Here is a 15,289-nt window from a genome sequence, read left to right as displayed (position 1 = left end):
ACCGCCGACCTGGTTTAGGGACCCCGAAGCCGAGGAGTCCCTCGGGGGGCGTTCGGAGCTGATTCATGGCTTTATCGCTCCTTTGGGGGGGGAGAATGGGGTCACACTGGCCTGGGATTGGGGATTGGCCCTTCCATTAACAACAATAGTGCCTACGAATACCTTGGGGCCCTTGGGTACCCTTGGGCACCACCCACACAGCCCATCTGGTTATCTTCTTGGGGACTCCGATCATTGACTTGCGTGCCCCTCCCCCCCCGAAGTCCCATCCAGGCACCAATTGTTCCTTGGGCCAGGCATCAGTATTGTCGCCCATCACGGGAAACTCTGGACGTTATTGCTTCTATCCACTATGCATTCACATTCACAGTCTTCCATACGTAGCGTGGTGAACCTTTTTCCCAAAAGATATTGGACATCATGGTAACTCATCACCACTAGTGACATGTGAGACCGATGGATAAATGAATGTCTGGAAGTTGATATTGCCGTGGTATTCCAGAGCTTGGGTCACATGCCAATAATAACATTTGCCTTAGATCCGATGGGGGATTGTTTTTGCCTCAGCCACAGGCTACTTCTGTCTACTACTACTCGGTAGTAGTACGAGGTCCTTCCGCCTCCTTCTGCCCTACGACTACGACCTTGCCGACATGCAACGATATATCGTTCTCGGGAAGTGTTAGCGACTGGCTAAGTGACGGTGTGCGATGTTCCCCTACATATACTTTCGCTAAAGGGGTCAATGTGACTGACCAAGATACAAGTCATCATCCTGGAAAGTACCCCCCAAAGCTCATCAAACCACCCCATGCCATCTATCGAGACAAGGGGAGATCCTCAAAATTCGTCAAGCCAGCTGACTCGACTCGGAACGAATGGGACAACATCCCATCATCATCATACTGCGGCGATTGGCGGAGTAAAAGGAAAAGGTTGAATTCGGCCAGAAAGGTAATCTCTCCCAGCCACTACGATGCAGGACCACAGACGACTTGGGGGTCGAGTAAGCATGTCACCCTTCTTCTGCAGCCATCCGATTCCCCGTTGGCGCTAAATGGGAGATGGGGCAAGAGGCTGTCTCCATAAGCGCGGCGGAAGGAAACGCTCATCAAGAGAGGAGCAAAAGGAATCTAAGCCCGGCCAGTGGTCCCAGAGTCGAGTCAGCTGGACAGGCAATAAGAGAAGAGCATTTTTTCCCATCAGCACGTGGAACTACTTTCTGCCAGCTTTGCAATTCTTGCCTTGACATGTGCCCAAGCATCAAGGTACGCAGAGGCGATCATTTCCTTGCCTATCCAAGCACCAAGTTACCTCACCCCCCCTTCTTACTCAACAAGATATCCTGATGCTACATTACTGTACATGTTATGTTGTTCCCAAGCTTGGTGTGGGTGTAGTGTCGGTGGCCACAAACCCAGAACGACACAAAAGGTCGCCGTCTACTGAGCATCTCCCTACGGAGTAGTTATCGTGGTGGAGGAAATGTGGAATCTCTGTCTCTCCGACACTCTGGCACCGATCCATCGCATCGTCCGAATGCGGCCATCGACTCACCGGGTAACGATCAACCAATTTCAACGCCTTGTTTCTCATGCACGGGCCTCTTTTCGTCCCGCATGCCATCTGGATCTCAATGATTTTGCCATACCCAGCTTGGCCGCGTTCAAAGTCCTAGGCACCCCTGTGCGCGCGCCCATCAAGGAAAGATGCAGCCTCTCCCAAGCCACACTGTAATGATGTTGTGTTCCCATCCCACTCGTTTCACGTCTCGGCATTCGGTTAGGGCCCTACCTCCCATGCGTTTGTGGCTTAAGAGGCGTCCATTCACGGGCATGCGTGACCCTCTATCTCTCGGGGCTTTTACTACAGTTGTCGTTCAATCATGAACAAATTCCCTTCCCCCATTCGTCGGCTGCCTTTTCCCCCGGAGCTGCTCAGGAATGCATTTCCAGTCCTTTGTATACGAGTCCTCTAAGGTCCTGTCGCAGCAATCCCATCTCAATCAAGTTTGGGGCGAAACCGATCACGCTACCAAGAGCAACGGGCTGGACAGAATCAAACCAAGTGATCAGCAGCTCAAGACCAAGGTCAATCTCGAAAGGGAAGGGGAGCATGTCGATTCAGCAAATCCTGATGCGGACCCAACCTTCATTTCCTGCTTGCCTCACCAAACTATGCGCAGTGCTGGAGCTTCCCCGGACACCGGCTTTCACCCGATTCAATAGTACGAGTAAGAAGAGGTGGGACACTCGGAACCGCATAACCGCAGACCGTTGTCCCGGAGCTGGCACCGACCAACGAATGAGCCGGGTCTGGTCGCTTCGGATGCCTCACAATCACCCCCAACTTGTCGTTTTAAGGTTCTTCTTCCTAGGTTCCCTTCCCCATTGCCGCTCCTTAGGTAGGATTACGAGTACTCTTCTCGACGCTTTGGCTGCAGGTGCAGGGTCACCAACTGCTCCTGGAGTGAACTCTGCCCCCGGGCGGATCAAACTCGTTTGCATAGTCATATGCCGGGTATGGCGGGGAACACGGACTCTCAAAGCCTGGTAACCCCCAAACGACTCGTACATGAGAAAGCAGGGGTGCCTTTCACACAAGTCGTCAATGTTGCCACGACAATGCCGGACAGCCCACTCACACACAACCCCCCCTTTCCCAAACCTCGTCATCAATGGCATCTCGGAGATGGGACAGACGGGCGATCTGGTAGGCTATTGACTTCTCGCAGCCTTGCCATTCGTGCAATCCTCTCGTATTGCGAGAGCACAGTCGTCACCGCCAATATGCACATTTGTTTCCCTTTGGGGAATTATCCCTTGCTGGAGTGGCGTTTTACGGCGTCTCTTGGAAACTCCTCCATTCCCACCCTCCTTTGCCGGTACATTTGTCCAGAGTTTCCCCTTTCGCAAAGCCCTGGGGACAACCTTGTGCGATGCTCCGGGGCGAAGGTTTCCAGCCTTTTTAATCTCAGCATCTGAAGCCTGTTCCCCCCTGCCTCCTACCACCAAATTGCCTATAATTGTGACTAACACGAATCAACTCGACCATCATTTCATTGAACCTTGCTTCTCCGCTTGATCCGAAGTTTCGACGCACGACAGCTGCGGTGGAGGGGACACCTTGATATCTGGAGGTGTGCACAATCGTCCGATCTCACGACCCATAGCTGAAGCTTCTTCCGATAGAGCTTCACCTGAAGGCTAACAACCTATAGCCAGATAGAGCCTGTTGCTTTCAAGAAAACCTGCCATCAAGCGTAGGGTTTCCCAACGTCAAACCGAGTTGCGACAAGAGTGCAAGGGCTAAAAGTCCCTTTGGAGTTTTCTGGTGTCATCAGCGACGCTCCTGTCACTGCGTCTTTTACCCTGTGACCATTATGCAGGACGGGACTCCTTGTCTTGTCACCACTGTGAAAGACATTTATCTTCTGTTACGCAACACCCCCCTTTTTACCATATGGAACGTCTGCAAGCTCAAGGGGGGAGTTCTGAGGGGGATTCTGAACGAGTCCCTCGCCCTGATCTTGCACTCTGATTTCATATGCAATGGACTTACTGGGATGTTGATACATGCCCACTCTCTTACCTACTTGTGCTTAGCAGATCAACGCCGTGCGGGTCAATAGGCGGGCCATTGATCTGATTGATTGCTGGCGCCCTCGAGGCTTGGCCGCTGCGCATCCTCCCGTGGCCCACTCGGTCGTCGTCTGTGGAAAAAAAAAACAAAATGTCAGGATGCGATTTCTTTCATGTATCGTTATACAGTGTTTACCGAACCAAAAAAGCAAGGATGGCGAAGACCAAGCAAAAGGAAAAGACCCATGCCACACACACCACCTCGCGGACTGCTGAGACTGCTGAGACTGAGATTTATTCGGTCATGGGGTGCATGAGGTGGCAGGGCAAGGCTGGGCAGGGTTCAAAATCAAGGCCAATAATGGGAATATGCCAACGGGACTTTCCTTTGCCTTTCCCCCAGTGTCAATCGAGGTGGTGCCCTCTTTCTTGCTTCATTCCCGCTCGTCGCGCTCCCCACTTTCTTGGGATGTGATCTGCGGGGATTAATGCAAAAGAGTTTCTTTCTATACGAGCAAGCGAGTTTGTCGGTCGCTCACTCTTTCGCTCTCTCCCTTGCATGGCGTATTTGGCAGGTAATACTATATCCCTTCAACATCCCTTCACCCTTTTCCGGTCATGTATCAATGCACCTACTCACCTACCTATGTACATACCCCGGTGCCAGTCACCAGTCAAGTCACAGGGAGAATGTGGACGGAAACATGGACCTACGGACACATGGACCTTGGACACATGATGGATATAATTTCCCTTCCACCCCCTCCCCTCACGGCCCCTGATGTCATAAAATGCCTTTCCTTGCTGGTGCTTGCATACCCACGCATACGAAGTATTATCCCGCCCAATGCCGTGTATGGTTGATTTAGAGGCTCAAAGGATTAAATGGTTTGGGTCTTCAGGTGTGTACGGGGTAGGTGTGGTGTGGTGTGGTGTGCAGGTGAAATTGGGCTGCATGACATGACCATCGAGATGTGCATTGCCATACCGCCATATCGACATGCGCATACCGCATGTATGCATCCATCGTGGACATCTGGGCATCTGGGCTTTTGGGCATACATGCAAATATCCAAATATACAAACACCCCCTCCCTCTGGACCAATCTGGACGACTGATTACGGTACCCATGATCTACTCCAATCGTACGGTATTACCACGCGTGGGTCCTATATGTACAGTCCCAGGTTTCTACTTAATCACAAGTTATGGTAAGTAACCCACCAGTCCTGCCACCCAAACTCGTGCGATGCGATGAGATGCAATGCAGTGCAGGGCAACCGGATTTTCCATCCGTGCCAGGTATCCATGTATGTACAAATGTACTTCGGAACTCCACTTCGGCATAACAGGGACTGCCTTGTTGTTGCCAGCGGAAAAGAGGGAAATGTCGGTGGGAGGAAAAGTAAGCTCGAAGAAAAGGGGATTCGAGGCGGTGAGATTTCTATGTATGTAGGTTGTGTATGTAGGTTCCGGGGTCATGGATGATGGATGACGGAGATTGAGATTGACATGGAGATGGGGACAGTGTGATAATACCATACCTAGTACATGGGAGACCAACGCCAGAGAACGTAAAACACAAAAATACAAAATACAAAACCACATGATGCGTTGCGGTGTTGCGGTGTTGCGGTGTGTGTAATGATATGGATGATGCCTATGAGTAGCTACGAGGTCTGTAGGTTTGTAGGCCTGTATGTCTATCTCTGGGTACGAATGTGTGTACAGGTCCTCATCACTTCTTACCAAAACAAACCGTCCTCTCCTCCTCCCGCTGCCCTCCCGGTCTCTTTTCTGATATCACCGAATTGTCAGTACTAAAAAGAACATCTATTACCTCTCCCTCCTGGCTTCGTCATGTGTCGGGCTCCCTTTCGTATGTACAAGTATGTACATTACACTTTGCCCCTGTCACTTTCTTTTGGTTTTGCCTCACCTCCTTCGCCTACTCCCTCTTGACACGGTGTCGTGGTCCGTCGGACAGGACGATCACTGGCAAGGTAGGTATGTGGATTTGTGCTCGGGCCAGAGACTGGCCCAAAACGAGGGACCGGTCGTCTTCCACCCCTTTCATCCCTTCCGCCATTTCCACCTTCTCACCGTCGGGGGTCTCCGGTCTACGCGTGTGAAAGCAACACTGTTGGCGGACGGACCTGGATGATGGTCTGGACGTCTCGTGTCTGTCTGGTGTGGCATCTTGAGTCGAGGTGAGGCTCAATCAGAGATGACATGGATCCCTAGGTATGCAGAACAGGACATCAGCAAATGAACGGGGGCAGGTCATTCTTCCAAGGACACAGACAGGCACACAGGTCAGTACTGAAGAGTGTTCTAAGAGAGAGAGGGGGGGGGACTTTGTGTTTCCTTCACATCTGAGTTATCACCTGCCCTCCCCACCAGGTGTACCGTGCACCACAAATCCCAGATCCTCGGAACCCGTGAGGGATCTTCTTCTGGTAGACTCACAAACCATTCTCACACCCACACCCAATACGGCCACGATCCCTTGGTTCGAGTGGCTACGGTGCCCCTCCTCGAAGAGGGGCAGGAAGACAATATTCATCTATTACTCCCGCGCAAAACACTTCAACAATTCAAATCCTCACTCAGGATCGAACAAAAAGCACACATCCGCTGGTGTGGTGTAGTGGTTAGCATGCTTCGTCAACAAGTTATGGGTGCATCGTAACTGCAATTAACCCCTCAACCACAAAAAGTGGGAGGGGTCAACAAACAGTCATCTAACTCCCTAACATTGATCCGAAGCGACCCTGGTTCGAATCCAGGCACCGGTATCTCTGTTGTTTGTTCCTTTTTGCTCAGGAAAGAGATTCGGAGGGGTGTTTTGGTGGTGGGTGTGCGAGAGACGAGTGTGGGTGACTCATTGTTTGGTTCCGTTCATGGTGCATTGCTTGTATTTTTGTTGATCAAGGGAACAGCGCGCAATTGGCGTTCCAGAGTTGGATTCGACCCGACAGAGTGGCTCAGTACGGCAAGAATGAATGAGGGGGTGACCCTTCCACTCGCGTTTTTCTGCTGCTGCCAGAGAGATACGGAGTGTCTCCGTCCACTCTCCTCGTCCTCACGGAGAAGGAGTGATGTCCAGGTCCTGGTGCCGACTACCTGACATGTCGAGTTCATCTGCACGGGGCGAGCCACTGCAGCTTGCGCAAGTGGAAGTCAAGACCACAACCACATTGAAAGCTTTTCAAGATACCGAAACAAGAGACACTGAAGCACCTCGTTTACTAGGCCATTCGAAATTTGTTCGGCGGACAAGTAATTGCATTGCCGACCGGGGTTGGCAAAGAATGAAAAGAAGTGAGAAGTCAAGTTTTGGTTTTCGAGTGCTCGAGTGGCTTGGGGCTTAACCTGATCAGGAGAGTCGGATATTAAATAAATAATAATATGATCATCTCTTCCCAGCGGTTGTCGTTCAAATGTCCATGTGAATAGTACTTCTCTCCAAGTCCAGCACGATTTGTATATCAATACGGAACAGCCGGTGCTTTGCTCACTCTTCGCCTTTTTGGCATTGCAAAGAGCGAAAGGTTGACGGACGGGTTTGTATTGGTTACTCTGTGGATTTTGTGCAATTAACGTGGAGCAATCTCATGCCCCATGTGCGACGCAGCATGCACCTGATCAAACGAGCTCGCGCCAGATTCTATGGCTGAAGAGACGTCGAGGTCACGTATTGATGGTCCGAGCTGTGAGTTCATAAATCGTGGATGGTGATGTCGCTGCGGACGTCGACAGATTTGGAGGGGAGCAGAAGGGAGGGAGGGAGTGTGAAGAAAGCCTGGCGTTGTCTGGGGCAAGTACATCAGCACGCACTAGGTACGTGTCAAAAACAGGAGGCTGAAAGACCTGCTGCACACAGCTGCGGATCCTTGAGGAGAGAAGCAAGTTGAGGGCACCGAATCAACGATCCCGTCAAAGCTTGAGCCATACAAGTTCTCTCCTTGTTGAGTGAATTCTGGACACCAGCTCCAAGTGTTAGAGCAGAGCTTCGGACGGGTTTCAGGCTTGGCTAACACGGTTGACTTGGACGGTAAGCAAGGATAGGAGGTTTGGCAAGCTTCATGTCACTCTGCGTGGTCAGGATTTGCTGCATTTTCAACTCAGACGCCTCGGACACAGTCATATAGGATCAAGAACGAGCGAAAAATGCCGACCTTGCTGTACTTTAGTCACGATCAAGGCTTTCGCTGGCAGTGCTATCTCTACTGTTGAAATAGACCTTCTGTCACCTGACTTTCAATCTCGATGTGACATTCCTGTAGGACGGAGGTGATTACCGCGAGCAGCTAGGCGAACAGACGAGAATGCCAACAGCCTTGCATGGCGCTGTCCGATGGGCGTCGGAACTCCGCAAGGCATTCGTGAAGGACGCCCGGAAGTTCAATCCGGGCAGACTGGGTGGTTACAGAAGTAGGAACACACCATCCTCGTCCCGTCCAGTAGCAACCCCCCTTTCCAGTCCCCATCGCCTGCAGATATTTCCACCGTACAGCTCCGGGAGGCAAAGAACCGAAAAGGGATGTTCCTTGATATTTGATTCTGTCCCAGACGTGGAAAGTCTCTTACCTTTACAGGCAACCATGTGAGTTTCGTTTTCCGACAAACCTGGCAGTTATCTCCGGAGAGAGTCTGATCATCAACCTGATTAATATGCCCCTCGGAGATTCATGACATAGAGTGTTTCTTCTGCCGTGCCCGGTCTCCTGGGAAAAGAGGTGGAGTGGTAGTCAGCAGGACCCAGACAATGAAGAAAAATAGAGAGAAGCCTCGGTTTTGGTTTAGATTTGCAGTCCATGTTATGATCTGTTGCGTTTTGATATTTAGACAGGACTTGGCTAGGGACTGGCCTGGTGAGAGGAGCCTCCAGCTCATCGGATTAAACCTTCTCGTGTTGGATTGTGCCTCGTGAGATATCCTGGCTGTGGCTCGAACAAGAATCACAATCGCCATCACAATCACAATCAGGTGGACCTGCTGTACTGACCCTGACCAAGCCCGGTTGCAACAGAGCTGTCCTTCCTGTGCCTTTTTCGTTACCAGCCTCGCCATCTTATCCAGATATCAACAATCTTGTCCGGAGTGTCGGTCTCCGTATCGATGATAAAATACCAGCTGAACATGGCCAGAGTGATACATGCATGATTCGGCCAAATGCGCAGCTTTTGTCCATACTGCAAAGACAGTTGTCGGTTCTCTATACTGTTGTCTTCAAAAGCCAAGATGCCGTGCTCCTGACTTATCCGACTCACAATGATGCGATCTTTCTTTGTCGTGCCATAATCACCCGGCATATTCCACGGACTTACAACACCCCACCCAGAATAGTCCTTGCAAGGTTCTCTCGCCAGTGCCAGAGCACCGGCGGAGATCAGTGCTTCAGGCTGTTCAGTTCGGTTGGGGTACAGAGAGCAGACTTCAGCGAGCACAGATACCGCAATAGTATCATGAGGATCAGAGGTAAAGCTGCGACTGCTGGCAGCCACCTGCTGAATGTCGAAGATGGGGTAGACGCCAGCATGGACTTCAAGCTCCAGGTTAGATTTGGTCAACTCAAGCGTGTCCTTAAGAGCATTAGCGGAGGGGGTAGAACTGGCCGATGAAGGTAGAATGTTCTGCAGAGAGAGAGCAGTGGGAGATGCTCCAACAGAAACGAGAAGCGCTTTCTGGCCGTCTCGCTTAAAGTGCTGGGAAGCTTCCCGGCAGACATCGATTTCGACCTTGAGGTTGTCCATCGCATCGTCTGGGGACGAGCCGCCATAGCTGAGACTGTTATGTGAATAAAAGCCGAGCAACCAGAGGTGGCCTTGCTGTTCGTTGATACTGACTGCTTTCACAAGATCCATCATATCTCTCGACTCTGGACTCAGACCAGCTCTGTGGTAGCCCGAGTCGGTCTTTATAAAAACCAGGGCGGGAAATCCGGCTTTTTCTTTGAACGACGGCAAGCACTTCAACTGTTCTGGATGGTCAATCATGACCGTGATGGATCCTGCACCAAGCTGACGAGCCACGGCAGCGAGCCGGTCCACATGTGAAGGGCCTAAAGGGACGCCATATAAGACGTTGATCTTTGCATTCCGACCTTTATATTCCAGCAGAAGAGGGACCAACTGCTCTGCTTCGATAATGGTCGACACGATCAACCTCACGTCATTGCAATCTTCGCCGACCTGGATCCTTGTAATTTCTGTTGTTTTGTGAGTCTTGACGTGAGCTCTGAAACTGACACCCAGCTCTTTGACAGCATTTAGCATAGCAACACAGTTTGCCTTTACCTTTGCCACATCTATAACCGCTGCTGGCATCGGTACATCGTGCAGCGACTGAGATTGGTACGCCTGAAGTAGGGCGTCTCTTGATGAGAGTGGATAGGCCGTGGTCGACATACTGTGGTTTGATAAGATCACCTTTGGCTGAGATAGGACGTTGTTAAGGGGACGCAAGGTTTGTGCTCGAGACAGTCACATAAGCTGTAGAATTGGAGATACTGTCGTGAAGGAGAAGGATCGAGGAGGAATGACTTGGCTGCGTGCTATCTCTTTGACGTGATTTTGTTCCCTTTTTTGGCGTCTTGGTGATAACAAGCAACGGCCTCCTTTCAAGGGACACCCGTGCAACTAGGAGCGGGGGCGAACCGGGGTCCCACGGTGGAAATATGAATCAGGAGTAGAAGGATGGCCTCGAGTAGGTGCTGCTGTCGCTTCCACTGCCTCTCTTTCTAGCCCGGTTTTGTAGAGAGAGTCAATGCTGAGCCCGAAATATCTGCAGTAGATGTTCCGTAGAGGTGCGTACGTCCTGTGTCCTTATCGTCTGGTCACTGTCCATCACTTAAAATAAGGCGCCGGGGAGAATGATCATCGGCAATAACCCGATCGCGTTTTCTCATCTGTGGGTTGGGCATGCACTGCATGTTGGGTCAATTTTGATGAGCTATTCCTTAGCTCTGAGTCGGGAAATTTCCTGGGGCCTATCGCGGGAGAGGCTGAAATGCAAGTCTGGTTTCACCATTGGCGACGCCCACTACGGGCGTGACCAATCCCACATGGTCTGCTGTTGACTCCCCCTCGGTCGCTTTGCATTTTCTCGAGCAGAGCGCAAAGTCCCACGCTGCTTTCAACGCGCTGAAACAATCGAAGCCTGGTCAAGACTCGGCCCCATGGCGCATCAGGCCTCAAATTCACGGCCACAGGCGAGATACCCTGGCCCTTCCCGTTGGTGGCTTGATATGGATCTGCATTTGCTGCTTACTTCCACGAGCGAGGACTACCTATCCCTCCTCCCATCAGTCCTTCTCTGCGTGGGCACGCGTTCAGAGACTTTAGCTTTCCCTCTCTCCCTCGACCCAGCCTCACACCGGCTGTCCCAAGTCCTTCCTGTTGTCCGCCCTCCTTCGAATCCGCGTGCCGCGTCAGGCCAGTAAACACCGACCTCTCGAACCAAGTCACGGAAGTTGACACTTGTAACCGGCCGTTGGAAGTATCTCTATACGCGTTCACCCGGGTATCCTCTGCTAGGCCGATAGTCCGCCGTTATTACACAACAGCTGAGACGTTTGGAGGAACTCAGGTTGCACGGGCCAAGTGCTATATTCTCGACTCATCGTGCCTTCTCCTGAACATCGGCGCCTGGGTGCGTCCATGAGTGCACAGAAGAAGAGATTGTTGGGAGAAAGTATCTAAGTATATGGGGTTCAGGGTCAAGAGGCTGTGTTCTACGAACATGTGTTCATGTGGGGACAAGGTGCTCGTGAATAATAACCACCCTTGCATCAACTGATCGGCACCTGCGTCGGGTTGTCTCAAGGAGTCTGCTCCCGCGCAATGTCGATAGACAAGGGCAGCAATGGAGGGCAAGCCTTTGTCCGCCCGCCTGCGCATCCAGTACCGCAATTACAAATGCCTTTTGAGGAGTCAATGCTGGAATCAATATCTGATCAGGTCCCGGAAGATGTCCCTACTGACGCCATGACACGAAGGACAATGCTCCTCGAGGCTCCTACCTATGAACGGGTGATTGCGGGCAGGTGGAAGCAGAAACCGGGAGAAAAATATCATCCACTCTGGAAACTCGTGGCGCAACTAACCTTTGGGATGCATCTATTATCACAGAACATGGCCATTTCGGAAGAGGAGGTCATGAGAATCTTGCAGTCTCACGTCGATGATATCGATGCCTTCCTGGAACGGACCACAGAGGATTTCGACCTTGCACAAAGCGATATCCATGAGAGAATACGTTGTCTCAAGCTCCCCCTTGCACACGGAGAAGTGTTTGATCGAATGTTGGAGGATCGGGCATTTCGGGCTTCCATTCTTGATGGGAACGAAAAGATTGATCATGTCATTAGCCGGACCAAGAGGGCGGCAAAAGATGCTCTGAAGGATGTCCAGAAGGGATTCGATGCTACCAACGTCATGGAAAAATACCTGTCAAAGTTGAACTCAACATGGAAGAGGGAATCGCCTGAGCACGAAGCCGTTTTAGTCGCTATGCTTGGGAATGTCGAAGGCTGGCGCCGAGCCTTCTTGGAATTGCACCTACAAGGGAACAAGCTGGCTGGGTCTCTGAAGAAGCTCGCAGAGGTGGTTTCTGAGATGGAGCACAGAGCTGCTGCTGTCAGCAGAAACCTTGTGGTAAGACGATGTCTGCCCTCTTGTTGTCTCTCTTCTTACCGGTGCTAGGCTAGAGCTCAGAAGACCAAACACATTACCTCTCAGGATGCTGGCCGTGCCCCGTCTCAATTAGGGTCCATCGCTGAGCACAAGCCGCTCCCCAGTGAACCAGGTCGCCAACATTCGACCAGAAATTCATCTCGAAGTACCCAGCTTACCAGTTTCTCCAGTCGACCGAACAGCGGCCGAAAGTCAAGTCAAGGATTGAATTCACAACCTCAGTCTTATGGTCATCAAACGCCGCAATCTCCAGGATCTAGAAGACCGGGCAACGAAGGAATACCTGGGCAGTCATTTTCTTCCGAAATGCTGGCGACCGAAGGGCCACAGCTCGCTTCAGACCGAATTCACAGTCTGGGGGGCCTACTCATTCAACACGGTGAGGAGCATCTCGTTGAACTTCCGGCCGATGTTCCTGAAGATCTACTTCGGCAAGCGCCGGTCTCGATCAAGAATCGATTGAGCATGACACTCGGGCTGAAACCAAAAGACAATACGAGTCACCGCATATCTAGTGTCTACTATCCGAGAGCGTTGGGTGATCTTCTGAAGTCCCCTGCTATATCCTCTCTGTTACTTACCCCTCAGACCGCAAATTCGAAAGGCACACCGGTACAGACAGTGATGTCGCCTGTAATGCCAGAAGGTAACGCCGACTTCTTTCTCTCTCGCGAACATAGTCCCTCGTTAGGGGTAGTCAACCCGGATCACAAAAATGGCGTCGACTCTGCCAAACCGTCTCCAACAGGCGCTCAGGCGTCAGCTCGGGCCTCGATAGTGGATCCATCAAGGCCAGTAACGCGTCGCTCGTCAATCCCTAACCCAGCATTCACCTCTCATCCTGCTGTGATGTCCATGGCAGCTCCTCCGGTAGAGCTGCCGGCCCCGATTGAGACGGTAGCGAGAGAAGAGCTGTTGAACTCTCCGTCCTCGCGGAAAGGCTCTCAATTTTCTAGCCTGGGGGAACCTGGACCAGAGTTGAACGAAGGTGAAATGACAAGGTCAACTTCCGGTTCAGTGCTGGACACGACAACGGCCATTGAGCAACCGACGATCACCGTTGCTGTCGTGCCAGTCTCTGGCGAAGAGGAAGGGCAGGGAAAGACCGAAATGGAGATACAGATTCATCTTCAAACCCAAGTGGATGCGAGAAACAGCACACAAAATGCTGCATATGGGTCGGTGGTAACACCTTTGCAGCCTCAGATCGCAGCTGCAGCGCCTCAGCCGTCTAAAGAAACCGAAAACGCCGGTGACGGCGAAAGATCAGCAATTCCCATCGCTGCGCTCACAATTTTTGAAGACCAGGCCACATCTCAAACAACATCAGATAACGTCTCAAATAACGTGCTTGGTCAACAAGTCGACACACTGAGCCCAAAAAGAGAATTTATTGCCGAGTTAGAGGCCCATGTCCCTAACCCTCCTCAGCCCAAACCGAAGGAAGAGTTCGGACCTGTAGAGCTGGAAGCTCCACATCAAACATTCAAGCTACCTCCAAGGCCAGTTGCTGTGGCCGAAATCCCAGGAGAAGAAATTCCTCGCGCCACCAAAAGCCTGCCTGCCGACTTATTCAAGCTGCCTCCAAGACCCGTTACCCTGGCCGAAATTCCAGAGAAAGAAATTCCTCGTGCCAGCAAAAGCCCTCCTAGCGACTCGTTCAAGCTGCCCTCCGAACTCACAATCAAACCTGGTATGAAGCCGAAGGACTTTGGGGGTTCAAACAAGCCAGAACCGATTCGACCCTTGAAGTTGAAGCTCGCTAAGAAAGACGGCAAGATTGTTCCCGTACAAGTCTCGAGCCCTGGCGGGAGTTCGAAGAGGGTGGACAGTCCGGGCCCCAAGCTCAAAATAGATGTTGTTGCAGATATCATCGACAAACTCTCCTATACACCACCAGGTTCACCTATCCATGCCCGATCAGCTTCGAGTGTCTCTTCAAATTCGGCACAACGCTGGTCGCACCAATCATCCCGTTCGCTAGGACCCCCGGTGCAAGCTCCTGCGCCCCCAGCTCCAGGAGGCCGACCGATGGTGGAACCTGATTTTGCCTCTGCGGGACAGTTTGAGGGAGAACGTAAGCAAAAGAAGAAGAAGAAAAACAGCAATGCTGGGGAGGGAAGCAAGAGCGGATGGAAAAGTCTGTTCCGGGGGAGCATTGCGGATAGCAGCAGCGTCACTACTGCAAAGAGCTCGGAAAGGGCTTCTATACACACAACGACGACGACGACAACGGGGACGGCAGCAACAACAACAACTACAACGAATGGGACTGGATCAGCACCAAAGGCAGGCTTAGAGGCAGTTCCACCCCCCCAAGCGGATATGATGACTACGTCTGGCAAAGACGTACTCTGGTTCCGGGGGGATACGAAGAAATGACTTGGTGTATCGTTTCAGCAAAGTCTGTGGCAAAGGCGCTGTTGGGTATTGAAGGGGTTTCTCAGTTTTCGAGCTGCTGGTTGGCAATCCAAGCATGCTGAACAGGTGAGCAGGGTGCATATAAGATGATAAATCCTTTTAATCTAATCCTATGGATATTCACAAGCTTGGCTTTGATTGTTGTGCAGCAAGAGCTAATGGGTATCTTCGAATCTATCATCTTGGGACCAGCGTATCGACCGACGCTTGTACAAGTACGGTGTGAAGCCTGTATTGTCCAATGAGGCAGTGAGGTGGGAAGAATGTGGCCGAGTGTTCTGTAGCTGCCCAGTGGTGCCGAGAAGGCTAGACGTGAGATGTGTCGGAATACTGTCACCAGTCAGAGAAGGTCGATCCGTCACGCGATTCAACGGCTCAGAATTGCTCGCCCTGATTAAGTTTCCTGGTGGTCGGCGGGCGCCGTGAGGGCGTCGGGCGAGGAGGCAGTGTGGGAGCGGGGAGCGGATATGGGCAGAGCGAGTGAGGCAGAGCGACTCTCTGTGTATCGGTTACAGTTGTCCAGAGTCAAAACCTTGGTCAGAATTCATAAAGCAGGGGACAATGAGTGGTGAATGGACAGTTGGATG

General features: G+C 51.7%; 2 protein-coding genes across 2 annotated transcripts; one reads left to right on the top strand and one right to left on the bottom strand.

Moving 5' to 3' along the window:
* Nucleotides 1-8,642: 8,642 nt before the first annotated feature.
* AYO20_03916 (hypothetical protein) lies at nucleotides 8,643-9,995 on the bottom strand (the record flags this gene model as incomplete). The annotated part of the gene is made up of 1 exon (XM_022642215.1): nucleotides 8,643-9,995. The coding sequence occupies one exon, from the start codon at nucleotides 9,993-9,995 to the stop codon at nucleotides 8,643-8,645; it is 1,353 nt and encodes a 450-aa protein (XP_022501872.1).
* Nucleotides 9,996-11,429: 1,434 nt separating this feature from the next.
* On the top strand, nucleotides 11,430-14,663 carry AYO20_03915 (hypothetical protein; the record flags this gene model as incomplete). The annotated part of the gene is made up of 2 exons (XM_022642214.1): nucleotides 11,430-12,242; nucleotides 12,291-14,663. The coding sequence occupies 2 exons, from the start codon at nucleotides 11,430-11,432 to the stop codon at nucleotides 14,661-14,663; spliced, it is 3,186 nt and encodes a 1,061-aa protein (XP_022501871.1).
* Between the last annotated feature and the right edge of the window lie 626 nt (nucleotides 14,664-15,289).

The sequence above is a fragment of the Fonsecaea nubica genome (genome assembly GCF_001646965.1).
Source record: "Fonsecaea nubica strain CBS 269.64 chromosome Unknown Scaff19, whole genome shotgun sequence".
NCBI classification, from domain to species: Eukaryota; Fungi; Ascomycota; class Eurotiomycetes; order Chaetothyriales; family Herpotrichiellaceae; genus Fonsecaea; species Fonsecaea nubica.
This window is presented reverse-complemented; position numbering and strand designations above follow the sequence as displayed.